The 26,700-nt window shown below is 53.3% G+C and overlaps 10 protein-coding genes across 10 annotated transcripts; 4 read left to right on the top strand and 6 right to left on the bottom strand.

Moving 5' to 3' along the window:
• Positions 1-90: 90 nt before the first annotated feature.
• On the bottom strand, positions 91-948 carry BKA58DRAFT_391282 (uncharacterized protein). The gene is made up of 4 exons (XM_046170901.1): positions 773-948; positions 495-666; positions 284-445; positions 91-179 (listed from the first exon to the last, which is right to left on the bottom strand). Exons 1-4 carry the CDS (start codon positions 869-871, stop codon positions 154-156), a joined length of 459 nt encoding a protein of 152 aa, XP_046021987.1. The 5' UTR covers positions 872-948; the 3' UTR covers positions 91-153.
• Positions 949-1,386: 438 nt separating this feature from the next.
• On the bottom strand, positions 1,387-2,864 carry BKA58DRAFT_462585 (uncharacterized protein). Its single transcript, XM_046174853.1, has one exon. It carries the CDS (start codon positions 2,771-2,773, stop codon positions 1,409-1,411), a length of 1,365 nt encoding a protein of 454 aa, XP_046021986.1. The 5' UTR covers positions 2,774-2,864; the 3' UTR covers positions 1,387-1,408.
• Positions 2,865-5,835: 2,971 nt separating this feature from the next.
• BKA58DRAFT_237673 (translation initiation protein Sua5) lies at positions 5,836-7,709 on the top strand. Its single transcript, XM_046166611.1, has one exon. The coding sequence runs from the start codon at positions 5,841-5,843 to the stop codon at positions 7,404-7,406; it is 1,566 nt and encodes a 521-aa protein (XP_046021985.1). The 5' UTR covers positions 5,836-5,840; the 3' UTR covers positions 7,407-7,709.
• Positions 7,710-11,239: 3,530 nt separating this feature from the next.
• BKA58DRAFT_391268 (glycosyl hydrolase catalytic core-domain-containing protein) lies at positions 11,240-13,360 on the top strand. Its single transcript, XM_046170900.1, has one exon. The coding sequence runs from the start codon at positions 11,624-11,626 to the stop codon at positions 13,079-13,081; it is 1,458 nt and encodes a 485-aa protein (XP_046021984.1). The 5' UTR covers positions 11,240-11,623; the 3' UTR covers positions 13,082-13,360.
• Positions 13,347-15,098, bottom strand: BKA58DRAFT_237572 (uncharacterized protein). Its single transcript, XM_046166610.1, has one exon. It carries the CDS (start codon positions 14,678-14,680, stop codon positions 13,613-13,615), a length of 1,068 nt encoding a protein of 355 aa, XP_046021983.1. The 5' UTR covers positions 14,681-15,098; the 3' UTR covers positions 13,347-13,612.
• BKA58DRAFT_462577 (uncharacterized protein) lies at positions 15,032-16,685 on the bottom strand (the record flags this gene model as incomplete). Its single annotated transcript, XM_046174852.1, has 3 exons — positions 15,032-15,856; positions 15,911-16,356; positions 16,479-16,685. The coding sequence occupies 3 exons, from the start codon at positions 16,683-16,685 to the stop codon at positions 15,517-15,519; spliced, it is 993 nt and encodes a 330-aa protein (XP_046021982.1). The 3' UTR covers positions 15,032-15,516.
• Positions 16,686-17,591: 906 nt separating this feature from the next.
• On the bottom strand, positions 17,592-18,908 carry BKA58DRAFT_366983 (FtsJ-like methyltransferase-domain-containing protein; the record flags this gene model as incomplete). Its single annotated transcript, XM_046168901.1, has 5 exons — positions 18,643-18,908; positions 18,545-18,595; positions 18,472-18,498; positions 17,918-18,424; positions 17,592-17,873 (listed from the first exon to the last, which is right to left on the bottom strand). The coding sequence occupies exons 1-5, from the start codon at positions 18,892-18,894 to the stop codon at positions 17,592-17,594; spliced, it is 1,119 nt and encodes a 372-aa protein (XP_046021981.1). The 5' UTR covers positions 18,895-18,908.
• A 736-nt stretch (positions 18,909-19,644) lies between these two features.
• Positions 19,645-21,912, top strand: BKA58DRAFT_391253 (ADP,ATP carrier protein). Its single transcript, XM_046170899.1, has 3 exons — positions 19,645-20,154; positions 20,209-20,526; positions 20,788-21,912. Exons 1-3 carry the CDS (start codon positions 20,080-20,082, stop codon positions 21,430-21,432), a joined length of 1,038 nt encoding a protein of 345 aa, XP_046021980.1. The 5' UTR covers positions 19,645-20,079; the 3' UTR covers positions 21,433-21,912.
• Positions 21,913-22,865: 953 nt separating this feature from the next.
• On the bottom strand, positions 22,866-23,856 carry BKA58DRAFT_413842 (thioredoxin-like [2Fe-2S] ferredoxin-domain-containing protein; the record flags this gene model as incomplete). The annotated part of the gene is made up of 3 exons (XM_046172450.1): positions 22,866-23,336; positions 23,387-23,677; positions 23,728-23,856. 3 exons carry the CDS (start codon positions 23,854-23,856, stop codon positions 22,866-22,868), a joined length of 891 nt encoding a protein of 296 aa, XP_046021979.1.
• A 657-nt stretch (positions 23,857-24,513) lies between these two features.
• BKA58DRAFT_391248 (uncharacterized protein) lies at positions 24,514-26,649 on the top strand. Its single transcript, XM_046170898.1, has 2 exons — positions 24,514-25,865; positions 25,922-26,649. The coding sequence occupies exons 1-2, from the start codon at positions 24,903-24,905 to the stop codon at positions 26,543-26,545; spliced, it is 1,587 nt and encodes a 528-aa protein (XP_046021978.1). The 5' UTR covers positions 24,514-24,902; the 3' UTR covers positions 26,546-26,649.
• The last annotated feature ends 51 nt before the right edge of the window (positions 26,650-26,700 follow it).

The following is a 26,700-nucleotide window of genomic DNA, read 5'->3' as shown; positions in this document are numbered from 1 at the left end:
GTTCACGGGGTACTGGCTTGGAGACGAGCCCAGAGAGCAGCTTTTAGGTTTGTGTAAGACGCAAGGCATCGAAGGCGATGTGGTACCACAATATGACTCGCTAGGTCGACTCGTGGAGTCTGATTAATTCGTTACCATATGGCACAACATATTCTAGTAGTTTGTCTTCTGGCGATCATCTGTCCAAACAGTTAGTACAAACGGTCTTCTTTCGTCCCATTCTGGTCTTGTACCAATATCGCATGGCCCTTCCATCAACACAGATAGCAAAACGTGTACTCACAATTCGCACCCATAGCTTTCCTAAGCTTCATCGTCACTGCCTCTTCCTCCAAATCCTTCTTATCTCCTGTCTGGATCTCGACAGCATAGGTCCGGATGACCTGCTTCACCTGACCGCTCTGGAAGCTCATCTTGGCTTTGCGCATCACCTTTGTTTGGGGACCTATGGACGTCTCAGCAATATCGATATGCAGGTAGGGGACATGACAGACCTTGCCAAACAACAAAAGCAAATTTGACGCGCTCGCTGTACTCGTCGTTTCCTAGCTTCATTCGCACGTAGGCATATGCTGCTTCGTCGTCGCCAAGACTCTCGGTCATCTCGGCAATGTCGCCGCTTCCTGTGCCGGCGAGTTTGAGGTTATCTGAGGTTGCGGATGCATACTGAGTGACAGTCAGTCGTCATCCCTTTTTTTTTTGAGTTCCCACTTGGCGCCTTCGATCAAATCTTGGTGCACGATGCCTTGTTGGCGTAGTGAATGCCGTGTACCTTCAAGATAAGCCACGTGGTCTCGGATTTGTCAGAGCGCACGTCTTCGTATGCTTGCGCGATTTCAGGATCGCTGAGAATGTCGGCTGCGGAAGGCATGATTGGGGAAAGCTTTTGCTATCGCTGTATATGGGAGGGCGATAGCAGGGGTGGGACGACTCGGATGGGAAGTTTTGAGGAAGTTGGGATGAGGATTCAGGGTTCAGCGATGCCGCCGCACTAGTTGGGGCTAGTGCGGGGCTAGGCCGTTAGAGGGGCCGCGGAGGGCCAATGGAGATGGGTCGCGTGTGGGTCTGGAATTTCGAGGTCTGTAGCGCGACACCTCCTTCCTGCTCACCTTTTCAGTCGATTGCGCACGTATCATTGTTGAGAAGATACTGAATTTTGCTTCTGGGTAACTTCACGATAAAGTCTATCGATGCTCCAACCGCTTTGCGAGACGAGTGTTTTCAACAGATTAACAGAAGCCTGGAAGCAGACACTGCTCACTCCTGTGCTAACATCAGTCTTGCTAATACGCCTGACACTTTTCACTCATTGCAGCTCTAAGAGGAGGCATGGAACTAAAGAATTTGTATACCGATACAGCTAATGCTCTTATCTATCAGCTACTACGCCAGACACTACAAACTAGTTCTACTGTCCGGATCTCGGGCCTTCGGTTTCAAGAGTGGCACCGGGGAAGTTGATGCCATAGTCAAACATACTCCTGCCCGCCGGCACGCCCTGACATCCACCGCCTAGATCCTTGAGCGGCTGCAGTGCCGGTCCGAGACGACTGTCAACAGCAGCCAGAGCAGCGGTTAGAGCAGCACCTCCAAGAAGCTTGCTGAGGAAAGACGGGGTATCCGCCTGAACAGCCTGCGCAATAAAGCAACCCATCTTCTTCGGGTCATTCAGGTCCTCAGCGAAGTTGATCAACCCGCCAGAAATATCACCCAGGTTGACACCCGAGAAACTGTTGACCGCGCCAGTGTTGCCGCCGACCTGGCAGTTCAGCGGGTATGCCGCGCACTGCTGTGCGGTCGAGATGCCGATGTCTGCAAGCGTCCACGGGTCGAGCGGGTGGCGCTTGTACCAGTTGTCTGGGATGCGCTCATAGCCGTACTTGTAGGTCAACGCACCGCTGGCGTCGCGCTTGTAGCTGAAGAAGTCCATAAACACATCTTGCGTCAAGAATCCGCGTGGTGCCTCGGCGCTGTGGTTCGCAAGCAAGTGGTACGCAAACATGTGTGCGCCAAAGGTGAATGCAACACCAGCGTACGCAGGACTGAAGTAGAATGGATTCGTAGCGATGCTGTGCTTTTTGCGGTTGTTGGAGTGCTCGGCGAGGACACGGGGAGTGATCAGACCTCCTGCACGCTGGTTGGAGAGGTCAAAGAGCTCTTGCATGTATTGCGGGTAGGAGCGGCAGTTGGAGTTCATCTCAGGTGCGAGCCAGTCACCGCGGGTAATGCTGGCATCGCCCTCACTTCTGAGATGGCCGTATGCGCAGATACCAGTTTCGTTACCAAGAAGGTCGCCGACGAGTGGAGGAAGAGAGCTGGTCTTGTCTGAATGCGGACCGATGCTCCAGCGGCCGGAGATGGGGTCGCCGTTGAAGAAGGCTGTCGCAGTCTCGAGGAATATTGTGGCTGTCTTGTCGAGGCCAAAAGCTTCCCAAAGACCGGTGTTGATGCTTGCTGCATCGACGACACCGTCGCGCTGAATGTAACCGTGGTTTGCGGCGGCGTTGAGACCGGCACAGGGACCGCGAATGTCTCCCTTGCCTGGGGCGCGCCACTCGTGCTCGCCAGATGTGTTGACGAGTTGGAGGGCAGGGTCAAATTGGTTGAAGAGGGCGTGGTTGGGTGTGCCTGGGTATTCTGGGAATTCGATGATTTGGGGCGTTGTTTGACGCTCCTGGATGCGCTTCTCAGCGACCATACGAGCTATCTCGGGAAAAGCTGAGACCAGCAGGGCTGGCCCGGTAAGGAGCACGAGGGATGTCTTCGCAAACATTGTGTAACACAGTGATGGAGGGTGAAGAGATGCTGATGATAGTGAGCAGATCTCGTCTATCTTATATTTCTTTGCAACCACGGCTGCAGACTAGCGTAAGTTCCCCACTGTGGAGTTAAGGGTCCCTCGTAACGCTTCTCATACCCGATGTCTTCCGTCTCGAACGAAATCTAGTATCTTCTCATGGTAGATCCGCTAGTAATTGGACTACTTTGTCAGTATACAGCCAACAACCTCGGTGGCCACCATGATACATTGTCCGGGGTAATCGTAGAATTGTCCCAAGACAGTAATCGCCCACGTCGATCTGCAAGGCTCACATGGCTGGGGTATAGTTGCCAAGACTGGAGCTACGAGCGGCAATGCGCTATTGAAGGACAACGGATTCCATTCCGTGATCAGCAGTATAGTCAGACCCTGAGTTGGCTGCGAAAGAAGTCTAGGAATGACAGAGTGCCCTTCGAGACCCTATTGTTTGCCTAGTTATCCCGATGTAGTAGTGAAAAGGCCTTAGGCAAGGAGGTGATGAGAGTTTGCGGTGTTCTCTTTAGAGGCGACTGGGGATAGATCCAAGTTAGAGTAGCACCACTGCGAGTCATGATAGTTGCGGGGAGTGTAAGTGAATTTGCGAAGATCCTCTAGTAGTCTCCTACAGCTTTCGATTTCTCCTGACGTGGATTACAGATGTCATCTTGACGCGAAATGAACTGGAGAATGTATCATCCGATGGGAAACAATTCGGTTTGCTACATCGGGTAGTTCCCGCGCGGTGCAACCCAGCGATGATCGATGTCATCTACAACATGCCCCTAGCCAACTTCTCTTTTGTTATTACCGCCCGCTTGCCCGGAGCCTGGAGATGATTTTAGTTCTTTTTCAATGAAAAAAACATCCATTGTTGGCACGCCAAAAGTGGCACTTGGCGGACAGACCCGGTGGAACTCCGCAAACTGCCTGTCAAGGTGTGGATAGGCTCCACGATGTGAGTCCGTTTTACCCACTGACAACATGCGCTATAGACGGCAGGCACCGTGTGAATCTGATCAAGATGACGGAGCGGCGTGGCGTCCAGCGCAATTGTAAAGATAAGCTCGACGAAATCGTATTTTAGCGCGACGCTAGCGGAAACTACCCCGGGTCTCGTTCATTCCGTGGTTCAGATCGTCCATCAAATTGCCCAGATGGTGTATGGGAGGATCCACGACTGGCAATTCTGACATACGGGAACCATACCATTGGCTAATAGTCCCAGCAACAACACCCTGCGCCGGCGACCCTTACATGGCTTCGGCGTCTTCTCAAGAGAATTAGTAATTAGCAATCCTACCTAGATAGTCTCCAGGGGAAAGTGTACCGGTGTAGCCCTCAGTTGCCGAACAAGTACCGAAGAAGATCATACCAATCAGTATCCTCGCTTACTGTTCACCAGTAGCTATGAGTTCACCACTGAGCTGTCTTGCATCGGCCACCCGACATCTAGTCCATATGGGGAAATTTGTCGCGTCGTGGTGCAGTCGTCATTGTTGTACCACCGTACCACCGTATTCCATGGGTAGAGAAGCACTTTGTACAGCCTTGTGCCTCAATAGGACAACGAATGAGACAACGCCCGACAAGAGAGGAGGTTCAAACTATGCGATGAGAAGGTTCATTCATAACCATAGTCTGTCTGGGCAATTTGGTGCGCGCAAGACCAACAGGTGCCGTCAGCCACGCCGCCATACAGATATCACGGCAACCTAGGAAAAACTGAACACCCTGGAGCCTACCTTAGTACAAAGTTTCCTAAGTTTGCTTACTTTATCCAAGTGTAGTCTGCAGATCTGTTCGGTTTTTTTCTTGCTTGGGGTGATATCGTAGTCTGGAAAGGCTCGACCTTCACTCGCCACATGTACACCGATTTCAAATACTACAAAGTGTAAACAGCACCAAGGCTTGGCATGCTGTTCGCTCACTTCTAGTACTTGCCTAAGGGGACATCAGCAACAAGCGTTCGGCAGTGTATCCGGTCCATTGCCATCGTCTAACGTCCGTAAGACTCCCGAGGTTCTGAGGCCTTCCCCGCTCATTTGCCCAATACTAGCCCTAGAACGTGGTGAACTTCGCCGAGTCTTCGCTTGCATCTATAGGACATGGAAAGGCTTTTTCATGATAAGTGCCTTGAGAAACAATGTCTTTGCGCAGTACTTGGTGAGATAGGATGGCAGATTCGTGATCTTGGTGTGGTCGATTTGATGGTATCCGATGCGGAGATTTCCAACTAGCTAGGTGCTCATTTAGGCCCTCCGGTTTGGGTGAGCATCGGGTTACTGCCTGTTCGTTGGTCAGCAAAGAGAAAGCAGAGACATCGAGTATGAGACACCCCGTGTAGATCCTCATTGTTTCAGTAGATCCTCACCGCTTGCAACAAGGTCCTCACGAAGACTTCGACAAAATACATAGTTCTATTGGCGAGCTGGTCAACGGTCTCATCGTGTTTGACGTTGTGCAGAAGAGAGAGCAGGTCTGTAAGGAAGACGCTACTAACCTTGTTGCAGGGAGTACAGAAGTCGCGAAGGTATTAATGGAAGCTCTGAACAAAGATGATAAACTTTTTAAAGGGTCGTTATAGAGAGCTGTTGCTGCGAAGCATCAGAATCCCACCTCGGCACCGCGTTCTCTGGCTCTGATGAGAACAATTGGCTGCGACTGGCTAGGCGTTGCAGACCAATGACATTTACCTGGGGTGGATCGAGAAAGCGAATCTGCTAAGACTTGAGTGAGATGTTACAGCAGAGTGGTAGCAAGAGAGGAGAGTGCGGGGATAGAGTACGCGATAGATGCCTCGTCAGTTGAGTACCACAAACGATGCCATATGCCAAGAAGGCATTTCCAATCTCTTTCGTGAAGCTCAGATACCAGTCGTGCATTTACCGCCATTCAGCAACAGCTGTGGTGTTTTGGTGTAGTCGATGTTGAAAGGTTTGAGCGCGTCCGGCGTGTTCTCACCCGGCATGACGTCGCGTGCCATCGGAACTGAGCCCCACAACGTTCCGAGAAATTTTGGCTTTCACCAGTCATCACTCTAATGCCCACTCGCCATCCCCGCATACCAAATGTCAGATTCACGAAACACTCACTCTATCTCGCTCCCGTACGTTCTTTGGTGCAAGTCGCTGCATCAGAGCCCCGCCGCATTCCTCGTTCCACGCTGAGAAGACCGAATACCTTCTTCACGCCCACCGCTTCCCAACTCTACGCGCCCGTTACTGCAACTGTGCCGAACATCCGCGACTGCTCCGTCGCAAACATGCCTGAAACTAGCGTCAGACGCGTGGATCCTCAGAAACTGGGGAACATCACATTCAAGAAGTCGGAGGACTTGATCGATGCATGGGACATAGAATACGACGATACAGAGGGCCAGGCTGATGCCGGGACGCTGAAGCAAGCAGCTAAGGAGCTTGTGAATACAAACACCCCAGTCGCCTTTCCGACAGAGACTGTCTATGGTCTCGGCGCGGATGCGACAAGAAGCGCGGCGGTCAAGGAGATCTTCGCGAGCAAAGGACGACCAGCCGACAATCCTTTGATTGTCCATATACATTCGTTGCCCCAGCTCCGAGCACTACTTCTGGGGAAACTAGATACGGTGGGAGACGGCAAAGATGCTGGGAAGGATCCCATCCCAGATATCTACAGGCCGGTGATTGAGCGTTTCTGGCCTGGACCGCTTACCATCATCCTACCTGCCCCCGAAAATTCGATCCTCGCACCAGAGGTGACGGCAGGCCTTCCTACCTTCGGCGCACGAATGCCGCGTTCTATCATCGCCTTGTCTTTGTTACGACTATGCGGTCGCCCACTCGCCGCACCATCCGCAAATGCGTCCACACGACCTTCGCCCACTGCTGCGGAACATGTCTACGATGATCTAAACGGCAAACTAAACCTCATAATCGATGGCGGTCCATGCGAAGTGGGTGTTGAGAGCACAGTGATAGACGGCCTGTCAAGCCCACCTGCGATCCTACGACCGGGCGGCGTCACAGTGGAACAGTTACGGCAATGCCCGGGGTGGGAGAACGTAGTTGTTGGATACAAGGATAAGCAAGCGGAAGACTCGAGTAAACCGCGCGCGCCCGGGATGAAGTACAGACACTATAGTCCGAAGGCATCGGTTCTTCTGTTCGAGGCAGGTGCGAGCCAACCTACATCGGACGAGCTTAAGAGCAAGAGGCGTATTGGCGTTATTAGGACCAAGAGCTGGGGTAATGTGCTGGGTCTGGGCGCAGAGAAGGTGAAGACATCGGATACAAATGGACCAGGAGTATGCGCTTCACCGGACATGGCCGCATCTCTAGATACCAACGACTCGCCGTCGCGTCTTTCAAACCTTCTGCGATCTGTCACTCAGCACCAGATACCGCACGCCGATCATTACATTGTGAAGCCCGAAGCAGTCCAGGTTTGGGAGATCAATCTTGGCGCGAAGACCGAGGATGTTGCCAGAGGCCTATTCTCAGCACTAAGAGAGCTTGACAAGAAAGGCGTTGAGGTGATATATGTGGAGGGTATCGACGATAAGACAGGCGACGATATTGCCGCCGCGGTCATGAACCGGCTTAGAAAGGCCGCTGAAATCAGGACATGAATGGGAGATGAATATGGCGCGCAGCCTGATTGAATGAGAATACCTCCGTTTTCACAACACTGACACTCGACTGCTGACTGTCTGGTATCAAAATTCGACCACAAGAGACGTGGTTGACACGTCGATGGACAACTCAGTGATGCACTTAGCAAGTGTGGACATCCGTTGGCGATAAGACGACTCTCCAACACCTTTTTCTCTGCGACATTTACCGATCCTCATCAACGTTTTACAAGCATATTAGCGCCGGTACCATGTCCACTCGCAGTGTGTATCTCGCACTCACCGCACTATTAGCCAACTGTACGCTAGGAGCTCCCCACGATGAGGATCACAATCAAACATCTACAGCAACCGATCAGCTGCCGTCGATAGGTGGTTCTACGACGCATGTTATCATTACTGTAACAACCACAAGCTATTCAACTTCCGTGCCGCCTTACGAGACTGACAACTGCACCTCCGGGTTCGCCATCCCTCCATCACCAGGCTCAGTGACAGCACCGTCCGATGGACCTGACTACAGTAAGCCCACTAGCACAGCGGTTATTCTCATATGCCCTCATCTGACCGAGCTATGCATCACCGACAGTATTCCCATATCGCCTTCTGGTACCACTTCTCTCGTCTTACCGTCCTCTACATATGATCCTTTGCCGACCTCCATGGCTTCTGGATCTCTTCCAGGTGCAGATAGTACGATGGTGACTGACACACTTGCCACGTCTGCCAGCCCAACCAGTCCGATGGGTAAAAGTACTACTTGCTCACATACCGTATCGCATATTGTACCTGGCAATTCCAGCACCGATCTGCCTTGGACACCTGAGTTACCTTGGATAACACACTCGAGATCCGTGGACACACCATCAGAAAGCCTCCCTACTTTCTCGGTATTGAGCAGCACCGCGTTTGCAATTGTGGCACGGCCAGTACCAATGTCGATCGTCTCTGGATCAGATACCTCTGAATTCTACTGGCCCACCAGGAGCGCCACAACTACCAGTAGCTCAGCTACTTCGTCTATTACGAGCACCGGCGTGGAGTCAACAGCAGCGATGCCTGCACCTAATGTAAGTACTAGGTCTGATGCTATTGCAACTCCTACCATTCTTTCTACCATATCTTCTGCCGTCTCAGCTCACCCGCGTTGCAAGGCAAAATTTACGCAGGCTTCCGATGCTAAAGTACCCGTGAAAGCTCGAAACACGGAAATGAAAGCGACCAACATCAGCACCAACAATTCTTCCATCCTCGCTCTGAAGACCAAGTACATCATCGATGCATCGCTGTTCAGAGGTACGAATAACGCAACACCTTCTGCGGGACGAGACGAAGAGAGCACAGCGGCGAAAAGGGGGATAAACTACTGGACCCGCTTCTTCGCTGTTGCGGAGCCTCCTGCAGCACGGGCGGTGGGACAGTGCTTGGCCTGCGATCAAGAAGGAGAGGTTACTTGCTTGCCTGGTGGGAAGTATACATGGTGCATAGATGGGTGTGCTGTGACGCTGAACTTGGGCTGCGATATGGTGTGCAAAGAGAGAGTTATACGCAAAGAAGGGAATCACTGCGTACGGTGAGGGCATCCAGGTCCTGTATCTCTTCATCCTGTCGGTAGCGGTAATAATATTACGCCTACGTACCTCCAAGTCTCCCTTCCACCTCATACTTGGGAAAGATCGGTCGCTTACCTAGCGTTACTTTTGATAACATAGATAGCCCGGAAGTCTACATTGTCTTGCGGCTTTCCACATTTACAATATTTAGGCTGATGTAGACTACAGAGGGTCTGTTGAGTTTCTTCTTTATACAGGGCACTTCTATACAAACACGTAAAGGGTTGCCACCCATTGGCAAGCCTACAGGGTCTTCACGCCGACGTTTCACCACGTTGACATCAACCCGAAGAACCCAAAGTCACCCCGATTATAGTTTGCGCAACGGACTGTTGCCACCAGTGTTTCGGAAGATGCTGGCATTCGGCGAACCGCTGTTTGTCTTGAAACACCTTATCATAGTGAACCACATGTTCGACTGCTTCGGAGGGATATGATGCGATCGGTCCCAGTCCTTGGAATTCCAAAGAGGCTAAAGTTACCGTACCGGTAGAGGTGCCTGACGATCGACACTGTACGTCACCTGCAGGGCAGTGCATCGTAGCCGACCAACAACCTTGAATAGTCTGGGAGTCGCAGTTTCACGACACTTCGGGGCTTACCACGGTACAATTCACTCACATGGAGAGAGACCCTGCATCACGGCTTGTCCTTCTCGTAGGTTTGTGCCAAAGACCGTGTGCTCTGCGATCTACCGACATCACGTGCAGATTGTCAGAATCTGGACCGCGGATTCCAGGTCACCCACGCACCACTCTCGGGTCGTTGCTTCCGATACCGAACCGTGCCCACGATCCAGAACTGTCGGAGGGAGTGGAGATCATTACGTGTACTCACGACCTCGCGGCGAGCTATAGTATCGCAACCTCGTCCTTACTCCCAGCCCCAACATCTTCAGAACGACAAACAATGGCAAACGTAGGCACATGTCATGCCCAGCTGTTGGGGGATGAAGTTTGACACACCGGGCGCAGAGCGCATGCGTTAGGCTGCGCAGGCCCAGCAGCGCTTATGCAGGAACCTCCTTCCTATCGATAGACTATATCGATAGCGCAGGGCTGGTTGACAGTCGCCTCGACTCGTATTGGATGCATGTTAGTGCGCCAGCGAATGAGGTGCCTCACCGTGGAGAATCGATCCTCTTGTTGCTGGCGCAAAATCGGGGAGGCAGATCTCGAGCGCAATATCTTCAGGCGCACACGAGGGAGTTCTCGTTGTGACCTGATGACGTCGGTGGAAGCGTTATCTGTTCAACGGCAGGCAGAAGAAAACAAAGACGTTCGGAGCCCGATAGAGGGAGGGATATGTCGGTAATTATGACAAGGACCAGGATAGCGGAGCGCTTTCGCGTGGGTACCACGTTGTCTTTGTGGTTGACGTAGGTGCGTGTAGGGCCACCGTTGATGCAACACGACACCTTGTTCATGTACACCGGGAATAATCTTATCGTGACTTGTAATTTCTGTCGACACTTCAGAAGGCTGCGAACATAACGATGGATAACACGGGTGAGCTAAGCTGAGCTGAAATGCATGAGCAAGGGAGCCGGCTGAGTACGACGCCGCGCGCGGAGGGCCTGCCGTGCCACATCGGTTGGTATTTTTGCATCGGACCGCCTCAGTGTTGACTCGTCGATACGAGAAAGCCTCGTCAGCATCGCATACGCCCTCTCGGCATACCTCCAGTCCTGAGCCCCTTTGGGTTGCGAGCCCGAACACGGTCAACGCTCAACAAACAAGACGATGGTCGCTGGGATGAGGGCCTCGTCATCGCTCGATAGAACTGGTCAGACTCCCGCAGAGGCGATCACACTTTCGGAAATGAGAGCGTCTGCGTCTAGAATACTCGATCAACCCGCGCGGTCTTTGCGCCCGGCCCCACCCCTTACGATTCCGCGAGTACCAAGACATGTGAAGGATCTGTGGTCCTGTCACTATGTGGGGACCAACGCACAGCTAACGTCGACAACATTCACGTGGGCGACATGACTGACAGTCTGACAGGAGGACTTTCACATCTATCGATAGAGCAGCTTGCAGATGCAAAAAACAGATCTGACACCGAAACCGCCGCAAACGGTATACGGCCCCTGCTGGCAATGCGTGGGTGAGCGGGTGTACCTGAATGTGGCGGCTATGTGAAACGCACGGCGCCATGCGGTAGCTAATCAGGACGGACCACGACCTTAGCGGCTCAGGCTGCTTCTGAGCTGTGAATGGCCAAGCAGGTTATTTCCACCTGAACCCCTGGCTTACCCGCTTGCGCAGAGTCTGAAGGTGTGAAAGGTTCTAGCCAGGTGCATGCGAAAGGATCGAGCGCCCGGATTCCCCGCGAAAAATATATCAAGTTGAAAATCACCCGCCCTCCCCGATGTTTTTTGTCACATCCTGATCCTCAGACTCACACCAAACACGGTCGTTGCCTGCCACTCCTTTGAGCATTTCTGCTCGGTACATTCTCTTGTCGCCTCTGACTACCACGTTCATTGTTCGACTGTCAACGATTTCGCGCTCAGGTTAGCCGCATCTGCTTTTACTCCTCGATACCCTACAAGCAAGCGCAACGCACATCCTTAACCTGCAATCTACAACGAACATCAACATGTCTGCCTCTGTCAAGTTTACCGGCCTTTTGGCCCTCGCTTCCGCTGTTGCGGCTGTTCCCCACTACCAGCACGAGAAGTTCCACCACAGGGCTGCCTACCCAGTCAACGGATGGGGTAACTCCAACACCACTGCCATGGCTCAGGCTACCGGTACCGGTGCCTACCCCGGCGAACAGACTACCACCATCGACACCACTTCGACCTCCACCACCACTCAGTACTCGACCGTCTACCTCCAGCCTTCCGGTCTTGCGGGAGGCAACAAGCAGGTCGAGGCCGCTGATGCCTCCACTGGTGTCTGTGGCGCAACCGTCACTGTGACTGCTTCCGAGAAGGTCACTGTCACCGTCACTCCCGGAGGCGGTGCTGCTGCCCCCACCTCATCTGCCGCTGGCAATGGATACGGAGCCCCTTCTTCAGTCATGGCCGTCGCCGAGTCAAGCTCCACGGTCGCTGAGTACCCTGCCGTTACTCCTGTCGAGAAGCCCACTTCCTCCGCTGTCAAGAGCACCGTCGAGACTCCCGTAGCTGAGGCCACCACATCTCCTGCTGCCGAGTACCCCGCCGCTCCTCCTGCTGCTTCGTCCACCAAGTCTGCTGCTGAGTACCCTGCCGTTCCTGAGGCCCCCACCTCCAAGACCCCCGAGATCACCGCTTCCGCTCCCCAGAAGCCCGTCGAGTCAGCCAGCTCCGTCGCTTCTTCCGCTGCTCCTTCCCCCACTGCTGGCAACAGCTACAGTGGCGTCAAGCGTGGTCTCGCCTACAACGAGGCTCACCTCTGCACCACCTTCGGCAGCAAGTTTGGCTTCGGTTACAACTGGGGACAGGTTGAGAGCAACGACATTGGCACCTCTTTCGTTCCCATGATGCACGGTCCCAGCAAGTCCACCGCCGACGAGTGGCTCGCCAACGTCGACACGGCCGTCAAGAAGGGTACCACCGCCGTCATGGGATTCAACGAGTGCGACCACTCCGACCAGTGCAACCTGAGCCCCGAAGCCGCCTGCTCCGCCTGGAAGCAATACATGAACCCCGTCAAGCAAGCCCACCCCGAAGTCACCATTGTCGGACCCTCCGTTACTAACGGCCCTGCGCCCATGGGTCTCGACTGGCTCAGCCGCTTCAACGACTGCTGCCCCGACGCCATCGTCGACGCAACCAACATCCACTTCTACGACATCTACGATGAGCAGACCATCGACCGCTTCCAAGCGCAGGTCGAGAAGGCCGCTTCCATGGGTGGCAAGAAGGTCTGGATCACCGAGTTCGGTCTCAACCCCGGCAGCGCCTCCGAGGAGCAAGCCGCCAGCTTCCTCAAGGACGCCATGGCCTACCTCGACGGCTCTGACAAGGTCCAGGGCTACTCCTGGTTCATGGTCGGTGACGGTGAGAACCAGCTTAACTCTGGCAGCGGCCTCTCGGCTGTTGGCAAGGTTTACGCTGGTGCCGCTTAAGCACCTACTTCTCTCTGTCTCTTTTTAGACGGATGGTTTAGGCGTTTTTGTGTGGTAAAAGACTTCTCTGTTTGTTGTGTATATTTTTGGGTATATCCTTGGGACAGGCTTTGTTCTCTGGGGACATCATGGCATAGAACGAACGTACAAGCACTCTGATGCAAAACGATCGCTTCAGCATATTGCTTTTTTGTTTAACTTCTAGTTACAGTTGTGTTTGAGGGGGTGTGGTGGATTGGTGTAGCGATGTATATGACGAATAGAAGACTGTTGATATCATGTCTTGTCCTTTGCATTCTGTGACTTGCTGAAAGCTGACGCGGTGCTGTATGGTCGGAGAGAGGTATGCACTGATGCAAACACCAATGATGCTGTTGCCATATTGCTTCTTCTTTGTTCTACCCGACGGAGCACTGATGTAGCAATCTTAATCTCACCTCTTGTCCTAATTATATTGAGATAGTGCAGTCAGCTTGGCTTCGCCACAGCAACGTACACATGTGGAGTCTTGCAAGGCCAACCATGTCCTTCCTAACACGCGTACCCTCTCGTATCAACCGCAACGATACTCCCAGGCACCACAACACTCCCATTAATAGGCATCGCCAAACCTCCAGCAGTGCTCACATATAGCACGTCCCAATCCCTGTCTGTTCTCCCAAACGCTGCCGCGGTGTCCCCTGCGAACGTCACTGACCCCTTTGCCCCTGCCACTACCTTCATCTTCTTCCCACCTGGACTCACCGCAATAACCGTGTTCTCGTAATTGCTCACAGCCCACAATGTACCGTCCGACCCAAACGTGAAGTCATCCACAAAGTCGGCCACTGCGCTCAAGTTGGCGTATAGTTCCACAACTGCCTTGGGGCTGTGCGGTATGTACCCCCTCGAAGTGATGGGAACGCGATATATGGCAATGAGATCCGAATTACTGAAGTACACCCATCCATCGCGTATCTTGAGACCATTAGCACCAAATCCCACAGTAGCGTTGTGCAGTTGCGGATAGGGCTTGAGTTCTGGTCCGTCAGCGATGATCTCGCTTGTCCCAGTTTTGGTGTCGAAGCGGAAGAGAAGGCCGTATTGAGAATCTACTATGATGACGATAGAAGGGTCGGAGGGCAGGGATTCAACTCCGTTGAGTAGTTTCGCCTGAGGTACGTTGGCGATTTTGTGAACTGTGGGTATGGAGATGTCGGGAGAGGCGAAGGCGGCTTGCCATACGGACCAGGTACCAGCGTAGCCAGTTGAATTGGTTGTGGCATTTCCAGCGATGACGGCGTATATGTCTGGGGCTGTTTCTGTGATGCCGAGGAGATCGGTGACGTTGGTGGCACGGAACTCGTAGATGGGTTCTAGGGTTGCGTTGCCTAGAGACGGGTTCTTGATGGTGTAAAGTATAGGGATTGGAGCCAGTTGGGTAACGAGTAGATCACCATTGGGCCGGACGGCAATGTTTTCCAGCCAGGTTGGGACCGTGGAAAGCTGAGCTACTGTTCTAGCTGGGAGAGGAAGGGTGGGACCAGGGAGAGGTGAGGATGATGTGCTGAGACCTAGCAAGGCCAAAGACAGTAGAGATGTCAGTTTCTTAATGGACATTGCGCTGAATTAGAAGATCGGATGGCAATCATATGTTGCTGTGTCTTTGACGATATGCATATGAGAAGTCTGACTACCATGTAGATATATGTCCATGGAAAGCCATTGGATGCATAGTCATGATGAGCCTCTCGTATCTACGTAGTGATAATCTTGATACCTTGAGTGATAAGTATGTCAGCATGCTTTAACTGGGCACAGTTCATATCTCTCCACCTTCATAGATTGGCGTTGGGCTAACGACCTTACACATCGCCATGAAGCGTTATTCAGCACATGACAGTGCGTGATTGGATGCGTCTCGTACAAGGACTCCACTCGTAAACGCAGCCGACGGGGTGTCAGCCTAGCGTTAATATTCTAGTAAATATCAGAGTTATATTTACCGCGCGTTGCTGTTCGGCCAGATGCAGACAGGGATTGTGAAGAGAAAGGTGCGACTGAGAACCAGTGACATAAGCTTGGTAGCGTGCTTTGTCATCCCTCGTGTGCTGTACCAAATCAATCGTCATGACGCCATGCAGATTTTCTGGTAACTTCTGAGCTGCCAGTATCTCGTTAGCTATATTTTCTTGCGACTGCGGCTGCCTGTATCGACCAATCTTGAATTCCGAATTATAGAGATGTATCCAATATGAATCGCCTATCCACAGACGCTCCCTCAATTGGACTGCTCGTGCCTAATAATTCCATAAGTACCGGATGTCCAGCTACCCTGCGCATTCTCTCAAAAAAGAAACCATAACAAGCACATGTTGCCTACGCCAATATTACACGAGGTATAAAAGTACAGTAACGCCGTCCATACGCCTGCGATGGAGGTTGCTATCCCGCCCTTATTGGTTCTCCTGCTTGGTTTGTTGTTGCTGTTGTGATTGCTGCATGCCTTGCTGCATAGCATTCTGCCCCCAGTTTTGCTGCAGGCCTGCGCTATTTGGTGGTTGTGACGCATTCGAGTTCATCCGTTGCGGCCCGGGCGACTGCTTCATTTGGGGGGTTTGGCCCTTCCATCCTGGGAACAGCTCCTGCAGCTTCGTATATAGCTTGGCAAGCTCGGCGGGTGAGGCGGGTATCGACATGATGGCGGGCCCCGGTTGTAACTGTTGACCAGGCTTGGGAACCTTCTCCGCATTTTGCGCAAGGTAGGCGAGGTTTGCCTGGAGGCGGCGCATGTAGCTGGGCTCGTTAGCTGGTGTCGCGCAGGGGGTGTGCAGCACTCACTCTACATACTCCTTGGATGGCTGCGGTTTGTCGCCTTCGGGCTTCCCTTCTGGTGTGGGCCCTACTTGGCCTGCCTTGCCCTGGGTCTGGAGCTCGCAGACCTCTTTGATGAGGATGCTGTTGATGTCGAGGAGGGTTGCGACGCGGTCTGCGTTACGCGCCGGGTTTGCGGGCGACACTGGCGACGGGGGCACTTGCTTGACGGGCGTCTGGACCTGGGGCGGCTCCGCCTTGACGGGCAACTGGAGGTTCATGGGCGTCTGCTGGCCGTTGGTCTGCATGCTGCTGGGCGAGGGCTGTGGCTGCGGTGTCGCATAGGGTGCCTGGCCAGTGGTGCTGGCAGGGGAGGCCGTCTGGCGGTTCTGGGCAAACTGGTGGTGGGCAGGCGAGGGCATCGTCTGCGCATAGGGCGCATTCGAGTAGGGGCTCGGCGACGACAGCTGGTGTTGCTGCTGCTGCTGCTGCTGCTGTTGCTGCGCCTGTTGCATGGCGGCTGCTCCATGGTGTCATGTCAGCCAGGCTGCGAGGAACGCGCCCACGGGCGGCGATAGGGCAGGACAAGAAACGCGCACGTCACTGGCTTACCTCGCTGCTGGAGATACGGGGCTCCTGGCTGAATGCCATTGCTCCCCATAGCGCCACCCATGCCCGGGAACGACGGGGACTGCCCATACTGCCCATGTGGGTTGGCTTGTTGCTGGAGCCGCGCCTGTGCATCGAATTGGGCGTGTTGCGGGGAATTGGCGAACTGGCCGCCATACGCATTAGGGTTATTGAAATCCATTATCGGCACTCATTGGCCACGTCGCACAACTCGGTTTAGATTGATCGGTGGGTTGATCCGTTGATGGGAGAAAACGTGCGGTTCGTGATAAGCTTGGGTTTCGGCTCTAGAAGCTATGCAACCCCAGCTCAGGCCAGCCGAGCGAGTCAAGTTGGCCGTCCTCGCCCTTTGTTCCAGCGCGGCCACTTCTCTACGAGCGCACCCAACATCATCACAGGAACTTCAAAACCCCCCAAATCCCGCATGGCGCCCTACCGGACCAGCGTGCAAGCATGTCCTAATGCAGTGCCTTAAGCAACCTCACACCTCCAGCATCCTTGTCGCATGGGCCCACAAAAATGCTTGACATATCTCCCGAACATGGGACGAGACGCTTCCAGATCCGTCACCAGGTACCACGGCCTGCCATTAATACCGGGTCTGAGGCTCTTATCCGCCAACTAAATGAACCGCCGCCACCTGCATATGCCATGTGACTGACTCTTGAGAACGACAGGGCCATGTTCACACTTCGAGGCAGCACGCCGCTCCTCCTCTAGCATGCATGCACTTGTTACCTATTCCTCTCGCGCACTTCTGAAAACGCCACGTTGTATTCAAGCTGAGCTTGGCAACTGAGTGTAACTACATCATAGGCTCCCATGCTGCGACTTGTAAGCGAGCTCTAGCTCATCACGCGATGTGTGGATGGGTTCCTTAATCGGGATCTAACTTCTCAACGCTCCTTCGGTGTGTGTGATACATCCATGTGGCTGCATGACGTCGTAATGTGGGCGCCGACGAGTATGGTCTTGGTCGTAATAGCAAAACGTGCTCAACAGCTCCTTGGGATCTGCACCTCTCGGGCCGAAGTAAGATGTAGAGATACAGTAGTAATAAGCACTTTGTAAGGCGCCGTCTCCCTAATCATTCTCCAAAGACCTCGTCCTTCGTTGGTGTCTCTTTGCGGCGCAGTGCCACAAAATACGCCTCTTTGGATTCCTGGAGCCAGTCAGTGTGGAACATCAACCGTGCCGGAAAACCTACAGCGCGTGACGATTCTGGCTTCTCCCTGTACACTTTGGCAAAGAGACGCTTCAGCTTTGTCTCGAACGCCTTTTCCTCTGATCCTTTGTAGTACTTGCAGAGGAAGTGGCCCCCAGTCTTGAGCGTGTCGAAAGCGAATGTCAACGCGGCCATGCACAAGTCCTACAAGATTTAGTAGAATCAAGAGTGATCGGCGGAACACCCACCATGCTGCCGGCGTGGTCTCTGAAAGCATTTCCGCTGGTGTTCATCATCCTAAAATATGGGTCACTAAGGCTCTTCTTGTAGAAGCCGGCCGTTTGGTCCCAGGGTTCTGACATGTCGCTGAGCACCACGTCTACTGCTCTGCCCTGCTGTATATCCCTCTCCTTCAACGAGAGCTTAGTCGGAGCATCTTGTTCGCTGCCACTGGTTTCTGCTGGTCGCCCAATCGGTTCGAGTTCTGCGCCCTCCAGATGAGCATGTCGTTCGATGTCAATGTACCCTCTTTCCATGTCATCTAGCTCTTCTTCAGTGAGTCCCTCGCTCGCTTTCGCAGAAACTTGTCTTCTGGGTCTGCCCAGGTCCGGATCTCGCACATAGGCTCGAACCTCGTCCTGAATTACAGGCGACAAGAAGTCGCCTTGTATGGTGGAGACACCTCGCGGGGGCTGTGCGGGTATCAAGTCAATACCTATGACACGACCCTCTGGAGCAGTACGATCTGCAGCAACCTGAAAACATTAAGATGGGGTAGCTTGTGTAGATGGATCTGGCGAACCTGAGACCATGATCCTGGTGCAAAACCCTGGAGTCCTTTAGCATCATGCTTTCAGTGAAGGCGACAAACATACGAGATCGACGACAGTCTGCCCGGGTTGGAAAAGCTTGTGCTTGGTGTTAAGCTGTGGCACGTTAGTCAGTGCGCAATCTCAGACTGAGGCGCAATTACTTCAAGCAGTTTGAACGCAGCGCGACTCTTCAAGCCTTGCACTCTGGCTTCTTTGGAGAAGAAGTCCCTGCCTTGGCGTGACTTCCATCTTGTTGAAGATGAGGATGCACGTCGATCTGAGAGCCTGTGACTGGATTGGTGAGAGTCACGAGTCGCGTGTCTCAAGGCAAAACACGCTGGCGCTACTGGATGATGTGAAGACTCCAGTAGCAAGCTATCTGTGAGCTGCCGAAATACACGACGTGATAGCATGGGGAAGGCGCAACGGCTGTGTGTCGCCTTCGCCCTCGCAGAACTTATATACTCTTATCGATAACGTACGTCAACGACTTCTAGCATGCCACCCTACGTCCGCGCCCTTTCACAAGTAATAGAAGTGGCGATAGCCAGGGAAACAACATGCTGCAAGCAACCTAGGTTTGACTTGAAAGACAATCACTGTGTTCGCGATAGCTCATTATCTCGGACTGGAGATGCGAGGTCATCTCCGAGATATTATCGTCTTCAACCTCTGAACGCCGAATCTACCATTACGATATGTCAACCTCCACGGCCGACGTTTGTACCCCGCTGTCCTCCAGAGTCTAGTGAGCACGCGATCTCAGTTGGGGGGTGGGGTTGTGTGCTCATCGGAGCGTACGTTTTGGATGCATTCGCAGTATCTGGTGATGGAGAGCCCGGGCGGTACCATTCCGCATGTGACAACACCCATCCATGACAGATACAGTCTATCAAGATCATGAGCAGCAAAACTCTAAAACAGCATCCTATAGTGTTTCCAACAACGGCTGACGCAGAAGGAGTGACAGTGCGCAGCTGACTGCGTCGTCTAGTAAGGGGTGACTGAGGCGCAACGCCAGTTTGCGTGCATCTGCCCTGCCCAGGTGGTGTTCCCCTGACGTGTTGCCATGATGCGCGTCGAATCATGGCGGCTCGCAGCCAGCCCCGTCAAGGGGCTGATGCCGGAGGGAGACGACAGGTGTCAACCAGAGCCAAGTATCAGATCGCGAGTACCCGGGCTGTCAGCGAGGACCGTGGGTGTTATAAGCATGGCTGATGGCATTCGTCGATTCGTGGCGCTAGACTAAAATTCGCTCTTTCCTCCCGCGGTATCCTCAAATCTCCGCTACCAGAGACGATCCAAACACGACAACCCTACCGAGAAGCGACGCCCATGACACACGCGCGACTACACATACAAACACTCACCTGAAAGCTGCCTTGCATGGAAGATCGAATTCACCGCTCCTCGACAAGTTCTGCTCACCTCATACGGCCGGAAATCTGTCTTCACCTCCGCAATACCAACTTCCGATGACCTCGACATTACGTCGCGCGACCTTTTCTTTCCGTCGATAGAACTTGTCCTTGCTCGGACAACAAACCCCTGCTTTTTAGAGCAACAGCGTCGCGTTCAGAGTAACGTCAACCGACGTCATGTCGAAACCATCCGAGAAGCCGCAATCGCAGCCGCCCGCCATCATGAGCGACGAACCGGGCAAGGGCATAAAAGTGAGTCAAGGTGGAATCCCTAGTCGCAGGAAATCAATTGACCCCTCATCGCAGCCCCTCGGCACGCCCGACATCACTAGCCTCGAGCGCGTACGTCAAGTCTTTGCGCAGCCAGTCCTGGCTTCCTTCGTCGCCGGCGGCGTAGCTGGCGCCGTCTCACGAACCGTCGTCTCGCCGCTTGAACGCCTAAAGATTCTATTCCAAATCCAGAGCGTTGGTCGCGAAGAATACAAAATGTCGGTACCCAAGGCCCTGGCTAAGATGTGGAGGGAAGAGGGATGGAGAGGGTTCATGGCCGGAAACGGTACCAACTGCATACGGATTGTACCATACTCGGCGGTACAGTTCAGCGCATACAACGTCTACAAGCGGGTAAGTTTGCTTTCTTCTCTTTAGCGTTTGCTTGGTTTTAGCGAGCGACTTGTTTTTCAAACATTGGGGAGGATGTGACAAGGTGAAGGCGAACGAATGATAGGGGGCGGTAAGTTGGTAAGTTGGTAAAGATCTTGGAGCTGGACAGTTGGACAGTTGCAAAGCTCGAAGAAAGCGGTGGAGAGAAACACAAAGACAAAGCTCCAACAAGACCGCGCTGGGCATGGTTTGTCCCTAAGTCTCCTAGCTAACTTGCTCTAGTTCTTCGAGAGCGAACCAGGCGCTCCACTCGATGCCTACCAGCGACTACTCTGCGGTGGTCTTGCTGGTATCACCTCCGTCACGTTTACGTACCCACTCGATATCGTCCGAACACGCCTATCCATTCAGTCCGCATCGTTCTCTGATCTCAAGCGGGAGGCTGGCCAGAAGCTACCGGGCATGTGGGCACTGCTTACAACTATGTACAAGACTGAGGGCGGTTTTCCGGCGCTATACCGTGGCATCCTTCCCACAGTGGCTGGTGTGGCACCGTATGTTGGCCTTAACTTCATGGTGTATGAGATCGCCCGTACCAAGTTCACACGCGAGGGTCAGAAAGACCCGGGTGCTATTGGCAAACTGGGAGCGGGTGCTGTCTCCGGTGCTGTGGCGCAAACCATCACATACCCCTTCGATGTCTTGCGGCGGAGATTCCAGATCAACACTATGAGCGGCATGGGATACCAGTACGCGGGAATTGGTGACGCTATCAAGCAGATCATCAAGACAGAAGGCTTCCGGGGTCTATACAAGGGCATTGTGCCCAACCTTCTCAAGGTCGCACCTAGCATGGCTAGCAGTTGGCTCAGCTTCGAGATGACACGAGACCTGCTCATGGGCAAGTGGAACTCGGGCTTCTTGTAGGACAGACAGTCCTAACTTCACCATCGTCGAAACGGACTATGGCAGAAGGCATTGACAGCAAATGTGACATTATGAGGGCTCTTTCGAAGAGAAAAAAAGATACATGAAACCGTCCACCGACAGCGAGTGGCATTGTATAACGTCAACGATAGCGATTGATACAAAATACGAGCATTGCATTTGGGAAGGATCAGCACGGCCCGAGGGTCTGATTTGGGAACGACCTCCCATGGATATAGCGAAGGCGTTTGACAGGGTTTGAGTCATTGCAAATTGCACAGTATTGCATGCATTTTTTCCTTCCTCTTCTATAGAGTCGAAAATGAATTCGGAGACGAGCGGTCATGGATCATACATAGAAGCACATTCGCGTCCGACAAACGGACATGATATGGCATGGCTTGTACAACATAGATAGTTGATGATTGCCAATGAGAAATCGGGAATAACTGAACTGCTTTACATCAACACTGGCCCTCGACGTGTAGAAGAGTGGATATATACCGCCGAATTCACGCACGTCATAGTATGTCCTCAGATCCCCAACGCACAAGTAAAACAAGAGCACATGTCGACACTAACCTCTCCTTCTCACCGCACAGCCAATCATCTTTCCAAGCCTGTTATTCAAACGCTTCACCACGACGTCCATCACGTTCAGGACAAGTACTGTCGTCTATCAGTGCCGATCTACACATTCTCTCGGAATGCCAATAGAAATACTTACATGCCCTTGCATCCATGACAAAAGCTATAAGAAATATCACACTGCTCGTTGCGGCAGTATTCTCAGCTTTTCTTTCCTCTCTAATAGTGATGTAAATATGTGTCTCCATGCGCAGGAGAAGAATCTGGAATGTTTACATTGTGACACGTGTTGAGCTTGTCAATGCATACGTTACATCGTTTCTTGGCGGCTGTGGTGACGTTCGTCGGCGTTTAGTCTCGGACTGTGTCGGTGACAGAGCGGAAAGGGAGTGTGGATAGTGTTGAAGGGGATATCTGGTTGAGAGCTGTAGTTGCCGTGACTAGTACGAGGAGGTAGGATAGTACAGCGACGGGTTGGATGGGGAAGTGCATGATGTTGGGGTTGGTGGTCGCTGGATTCCTATAGAGATATTCGGGTGACCGAGTGACCGAATGACTTCCGGAGTTGAAGCAGGATATGGAAATAGATAAATAGTATTCTACGTGTCCAGTAGTCGTCGTACGAACTGGTGAGGAGTCACTGGTCTAAAAGTATTTGGTATCTGAATGTGAAGCGCGCGGAAAATTGATTGGAGCAAAGATTCACATGTGACATATGATCACGCAAGTTGTTGAACTGATGTGACGTTTGAGATGGTCTACATGGTGCTGTTGGGAGATGAGCCAGCCCCCAAGACGTTTACTCCGAATGCAAGGGAAGATGTTACAGTATTTACAAAGACCCTCTATAGCTCGCCGTCCTTCCGCAGGGTCTCGTTACCCCAGGGCTCGCTTGTCAAGCAAGTCAATCCAGCAGCTGGCTCACAGCTCTTCCTTCCGCTCAATGGCCCCGGCGATGGCAGCTTGAGGCCGCCAGCCGCATATTGGCGTCCCTGCTCGTTAGCAAGAGCTTCACCAGCGCCGGCCTCTACGTTCAGCGATCCCTTGCCAGATGCCAGACCCTTGCCTCCAGGCTGCGCACCGGTAGTTTGTTCAGCGGCCTTGAGGGCCTTGAGCAGGTTGACTGTCGAGTCGTATGTGAGGTCCTCGTAGTAGTCGTCGTTGATCTGAACCATGGGCGCGTTCGCACATGCACCAAGGCATTCCACCTCGGAGAAAGTGAAGAGGCCGTCTGCGGTGGTCTCGCCGTGGTGTACGCCCAATACGTCTTCGCAAGCCTTCATAACGGAATCACTGTCGCAAAGCATGCATGGGGTCTTGATCCTGTCAGCTGCGGCCCTCAACGCCGACTATGGTGCCTACTCACAGTTGTGCAGACCTGGACGTGGAACTTGCCCACGGGGTCCCGGTTGTACATGGTGTAGAAAGTCGCAACCTCGTATACACGCATTGGCGGCATCTCCAGTATCCGCGCAACCTCGTTCATGACGCTGATGCTGCAGAATCCGTGCTGGCGTTGTCCGAGGTCGAGGAGCGGCATTACGGCGGCCTTCTTGTATTGGGAGGGGTATCGGGAGACGATCTCTTGGATGAGTTCCTCATTTTGTGGTGTAAATTTGAATGGGATTTTGAGGTTATTTTGAGGCGTGTCGCGGTGCTACAGGCGTATTAGCTCGGCTTCCAGCGCAAGATGAATCAAATACATACGACATTGAGCGAGCCGCTCTCGTTCCATGACGGTCGCGAAACGCTGAAAGCCCGCCATTGAGCCCTCTGGAACTGTCGCGAGGCCCGTGGGGCAATCCTGCATGCAAAGGGGACGAGTCTTGAGGCCATGGTGGATTGTGCTGCGGGCTGGGGGCGATGGCGTCGATTGAAGATGTCAACGATGAAGCTCATCCGAAGTGCCAAGTAAATGTGCAGGGGTCATTGCAATCAGCCGCCTCTGATTGGCTGCGTCCAACATCTCCACTCTGTCGTACCTTCTACGCTTCCTCACTCCTTCTCCGCATAGTTCAGGTCATCCCAAGCATCGCTTCATGTTGTGCGTGATCGATAGCATTACCTGATCGCCGCTCTCCCGTAGCTACATGGATCCACGATCTTTGCTGCTTGAAACACATTACCGCCTTTGCTGCAGCGAGCCATGCCCAGTACAGTCGAGCTCGCCACGTAGCTATCCCCACCGACACCGTCGTCGTGCGTTTTGTCGCTGCTGCGCACTGCGGAAGCTTCATTTTTCTCTGGCATCCGCGGCAGTCTAGCCTGCGGATTCCTTTGTTGGCAACGTCCCGTATCAGTCTCTGAGCAAAAAATGGCTCGGTACAGAGCCGCATCGATGCTCGTGGAATGCGCCTACGGCGGTCAACCACGTCTGATGAAACTGTGGGTCTGCTAACACACACGCTGGGGGCACCTCGCGACATTGCATCCTTAGGAGTAGCAGTCGGTGGACTGAGAGACGCATAGGATTCTTCCCTCTGTGCCGCCGTAGGTGGAAACATACCCTAGCCATTGTGTCTGACCAATCGGCCGCTGTTCGCCTCATTGACGGCGCTCTGCGCGGACGCAAGCTGACTTGCCGTTTGATGAGTTGTACTAACGTTTGCACTGTCAATTCGGTATCATCACAGGCTTACAACACCGGCCGCTTCTTCCAGCCATGTTTCAGAGTCATATGATGCAACTACGTGTACGTGTACATCACTCATGCAGCACTTCACTAGTATAAGGGGGCGGTCAACATCTACGCCGTATAAGTATCAATTGCTGCTATCATAGCCTTTCCTGATCTCCTTCAACATCCCTTCGCTCTACCCCACTATTACGCTGCCGACCTGCACCCGCGTTCGTCTCGTGGCTCACCCACATCTTCGCCCAGCATGTGCAAGTACACAATCACGATACTCGAATGCGGTCACAAACAAGATGATCATGCCGACACTTACAACTGCCCCTACTTCGAGAGGACCACCGTCCCCTGTGACCGTGACAACCCCAGGACAAAAGATCGCTGCATTGTAAAAACCAGAGACCAGAACGGAATTTGCAATAGATGTCTCCGCGACAACGAAGAAGCCGCCATACGCCGTGACGAGGAACGAGAAAGAGAATTCAAACGCCGAGAAAACGAAGAAGCCGCAGAAGCATTACGCCGTGGAGAGAGAGAACTTCTCGAGAAGAACCGTCGGCAGGCAGAAGAAAGACGACGGGCTCAGCAACAAGCCGAAGAAGAAGCCAGGGACAGAAGCCGCCGGGAAGCGGACCAAAAGCAGCGAGCTGAGGAAGAGGCCAGGGAGAAAAGCCGCAGGGAGGCCGAACAAAGACGTCGGGCGGAACAGAGGGCCGAAGAAGAGGCTACGGAGAAACGCCGCCGCGAAGCAGAACGAAAACGTCGGGCGGAACGGAAAGCCGAAGAAGAAGCTATGGAGAAACGCCGCCGGGAAGCGGAGCAAAGACGGCGGGACGAGGAAGAAGCTATGGAGAGAGACCGTAGGGAGGCGGAAGAGAGGCGGCGGCGGGCCGAGAAAGAAGCCGAGGAAGAGGCCATTGCGAGAAAGCGTAGGGAACACGAGAGAAAGATGGCTGAAGAAGAACAGGCTTTGCTGAAAAGCCGCAGAGATCATGAAAAGAAGATGGCAGAAGAGAGAGAAGCCTTTGAGAAAAGCCGGAGGGAATATGAGAAGAGAATGGCAGACGAGCAATTGGAGCGAGATATGCAGCTCATGATCCAAAAAACCAAGGAAGAAGAAGAAAGGAAGAAGAGGGAGGAGGAGGAGGCGTTGCAGCGAGCTTTGAGGGAGTCTGCAAAATGGGAGCAGGAAAGGAAGTACCAAGAGGATCTAGTAAGTTCAAGTGCTATATCATGTCGACATCAGTCACTAACTTCACTCTTCCACAGCTTCGATCAAGGACTGCCGCACCGCCATCACCACCCGCCACACCACCTGCGCCCCCAGCCCCAGCCCCCAAACCCGCCGTCAGCAAATCCGCTCCCCGACCCCCTCCAGCACCCAAGCCCACACCAAAAGAAATCAACTACTCTCTCCCTGCTGTTGGCGACCAAAAGATTGGTCGTTTCACAATGGGCGGGCGCCGTGTGCCTATCCACGAATCTCAAGACATCCCCGACACACCTACAACGTCTGGAATACCCATGTCACCCACGAGCCCGGCGCCATTTGCGCGTCTTGGTGGCGCTATTGCAGCTTCTGACGTCCCTGTTGTGAGGGAGGTTAGGGGCCAGGTCCCACCTGTGAAACCGGCTGCTATGGACTCGAGGGCTGGGTTGAGGAGGACGAGCGAGACGAGGAAGGCGCCACCGCCCGTGCCGGAGCGCATAGGTGTTGATCCTAAGCTGCAAGCGCTGTTGGAGAAGCGGAGGGCTTGGGAAGCAGAAGAAGAAGAGAAGAAGGACGTCTCGCCACCTCGGTCTCCTTCAGGGCAAGAGCCTACTGCACGAAGGCTGAGTCCGTCTGAATTTGACACCAAACGTAAGACGGGCTGGAAGAAGGAGGAGGCGTGAGCTTTTCTTGTTTTGCATTGAAGGTGTCGATGGCGTAGTGGGCATATGACTTCATTCCTCATATGGTATCTATCCTATGTAGCATCTCGCAATCCACCACAATATTCTTTCCATCATGGAGCAAAGTTTCTCATATCATCCCTGGCTATAACTGT

The sequence above is a fragment of the Alternaria rosae genome (genome assembly GCF_020736505.1).
Source record: "Alternaria rosae strain MPI-PUGE-AT-0040 chromosome Unknown BKA58scaffold_9, whole genome shotgun sequence".
Classification (NCBI taxonomy): domain Eukaryota; kingdom Fungi; phylum Ascomycota; class Dothideomycetes; order Pleosporales; family Pleosporaceae; genus Alternaria; species Alternaria rosae.
This window is presented reverse-complemented; position numbering and strand designations above follow the sequence as displayed.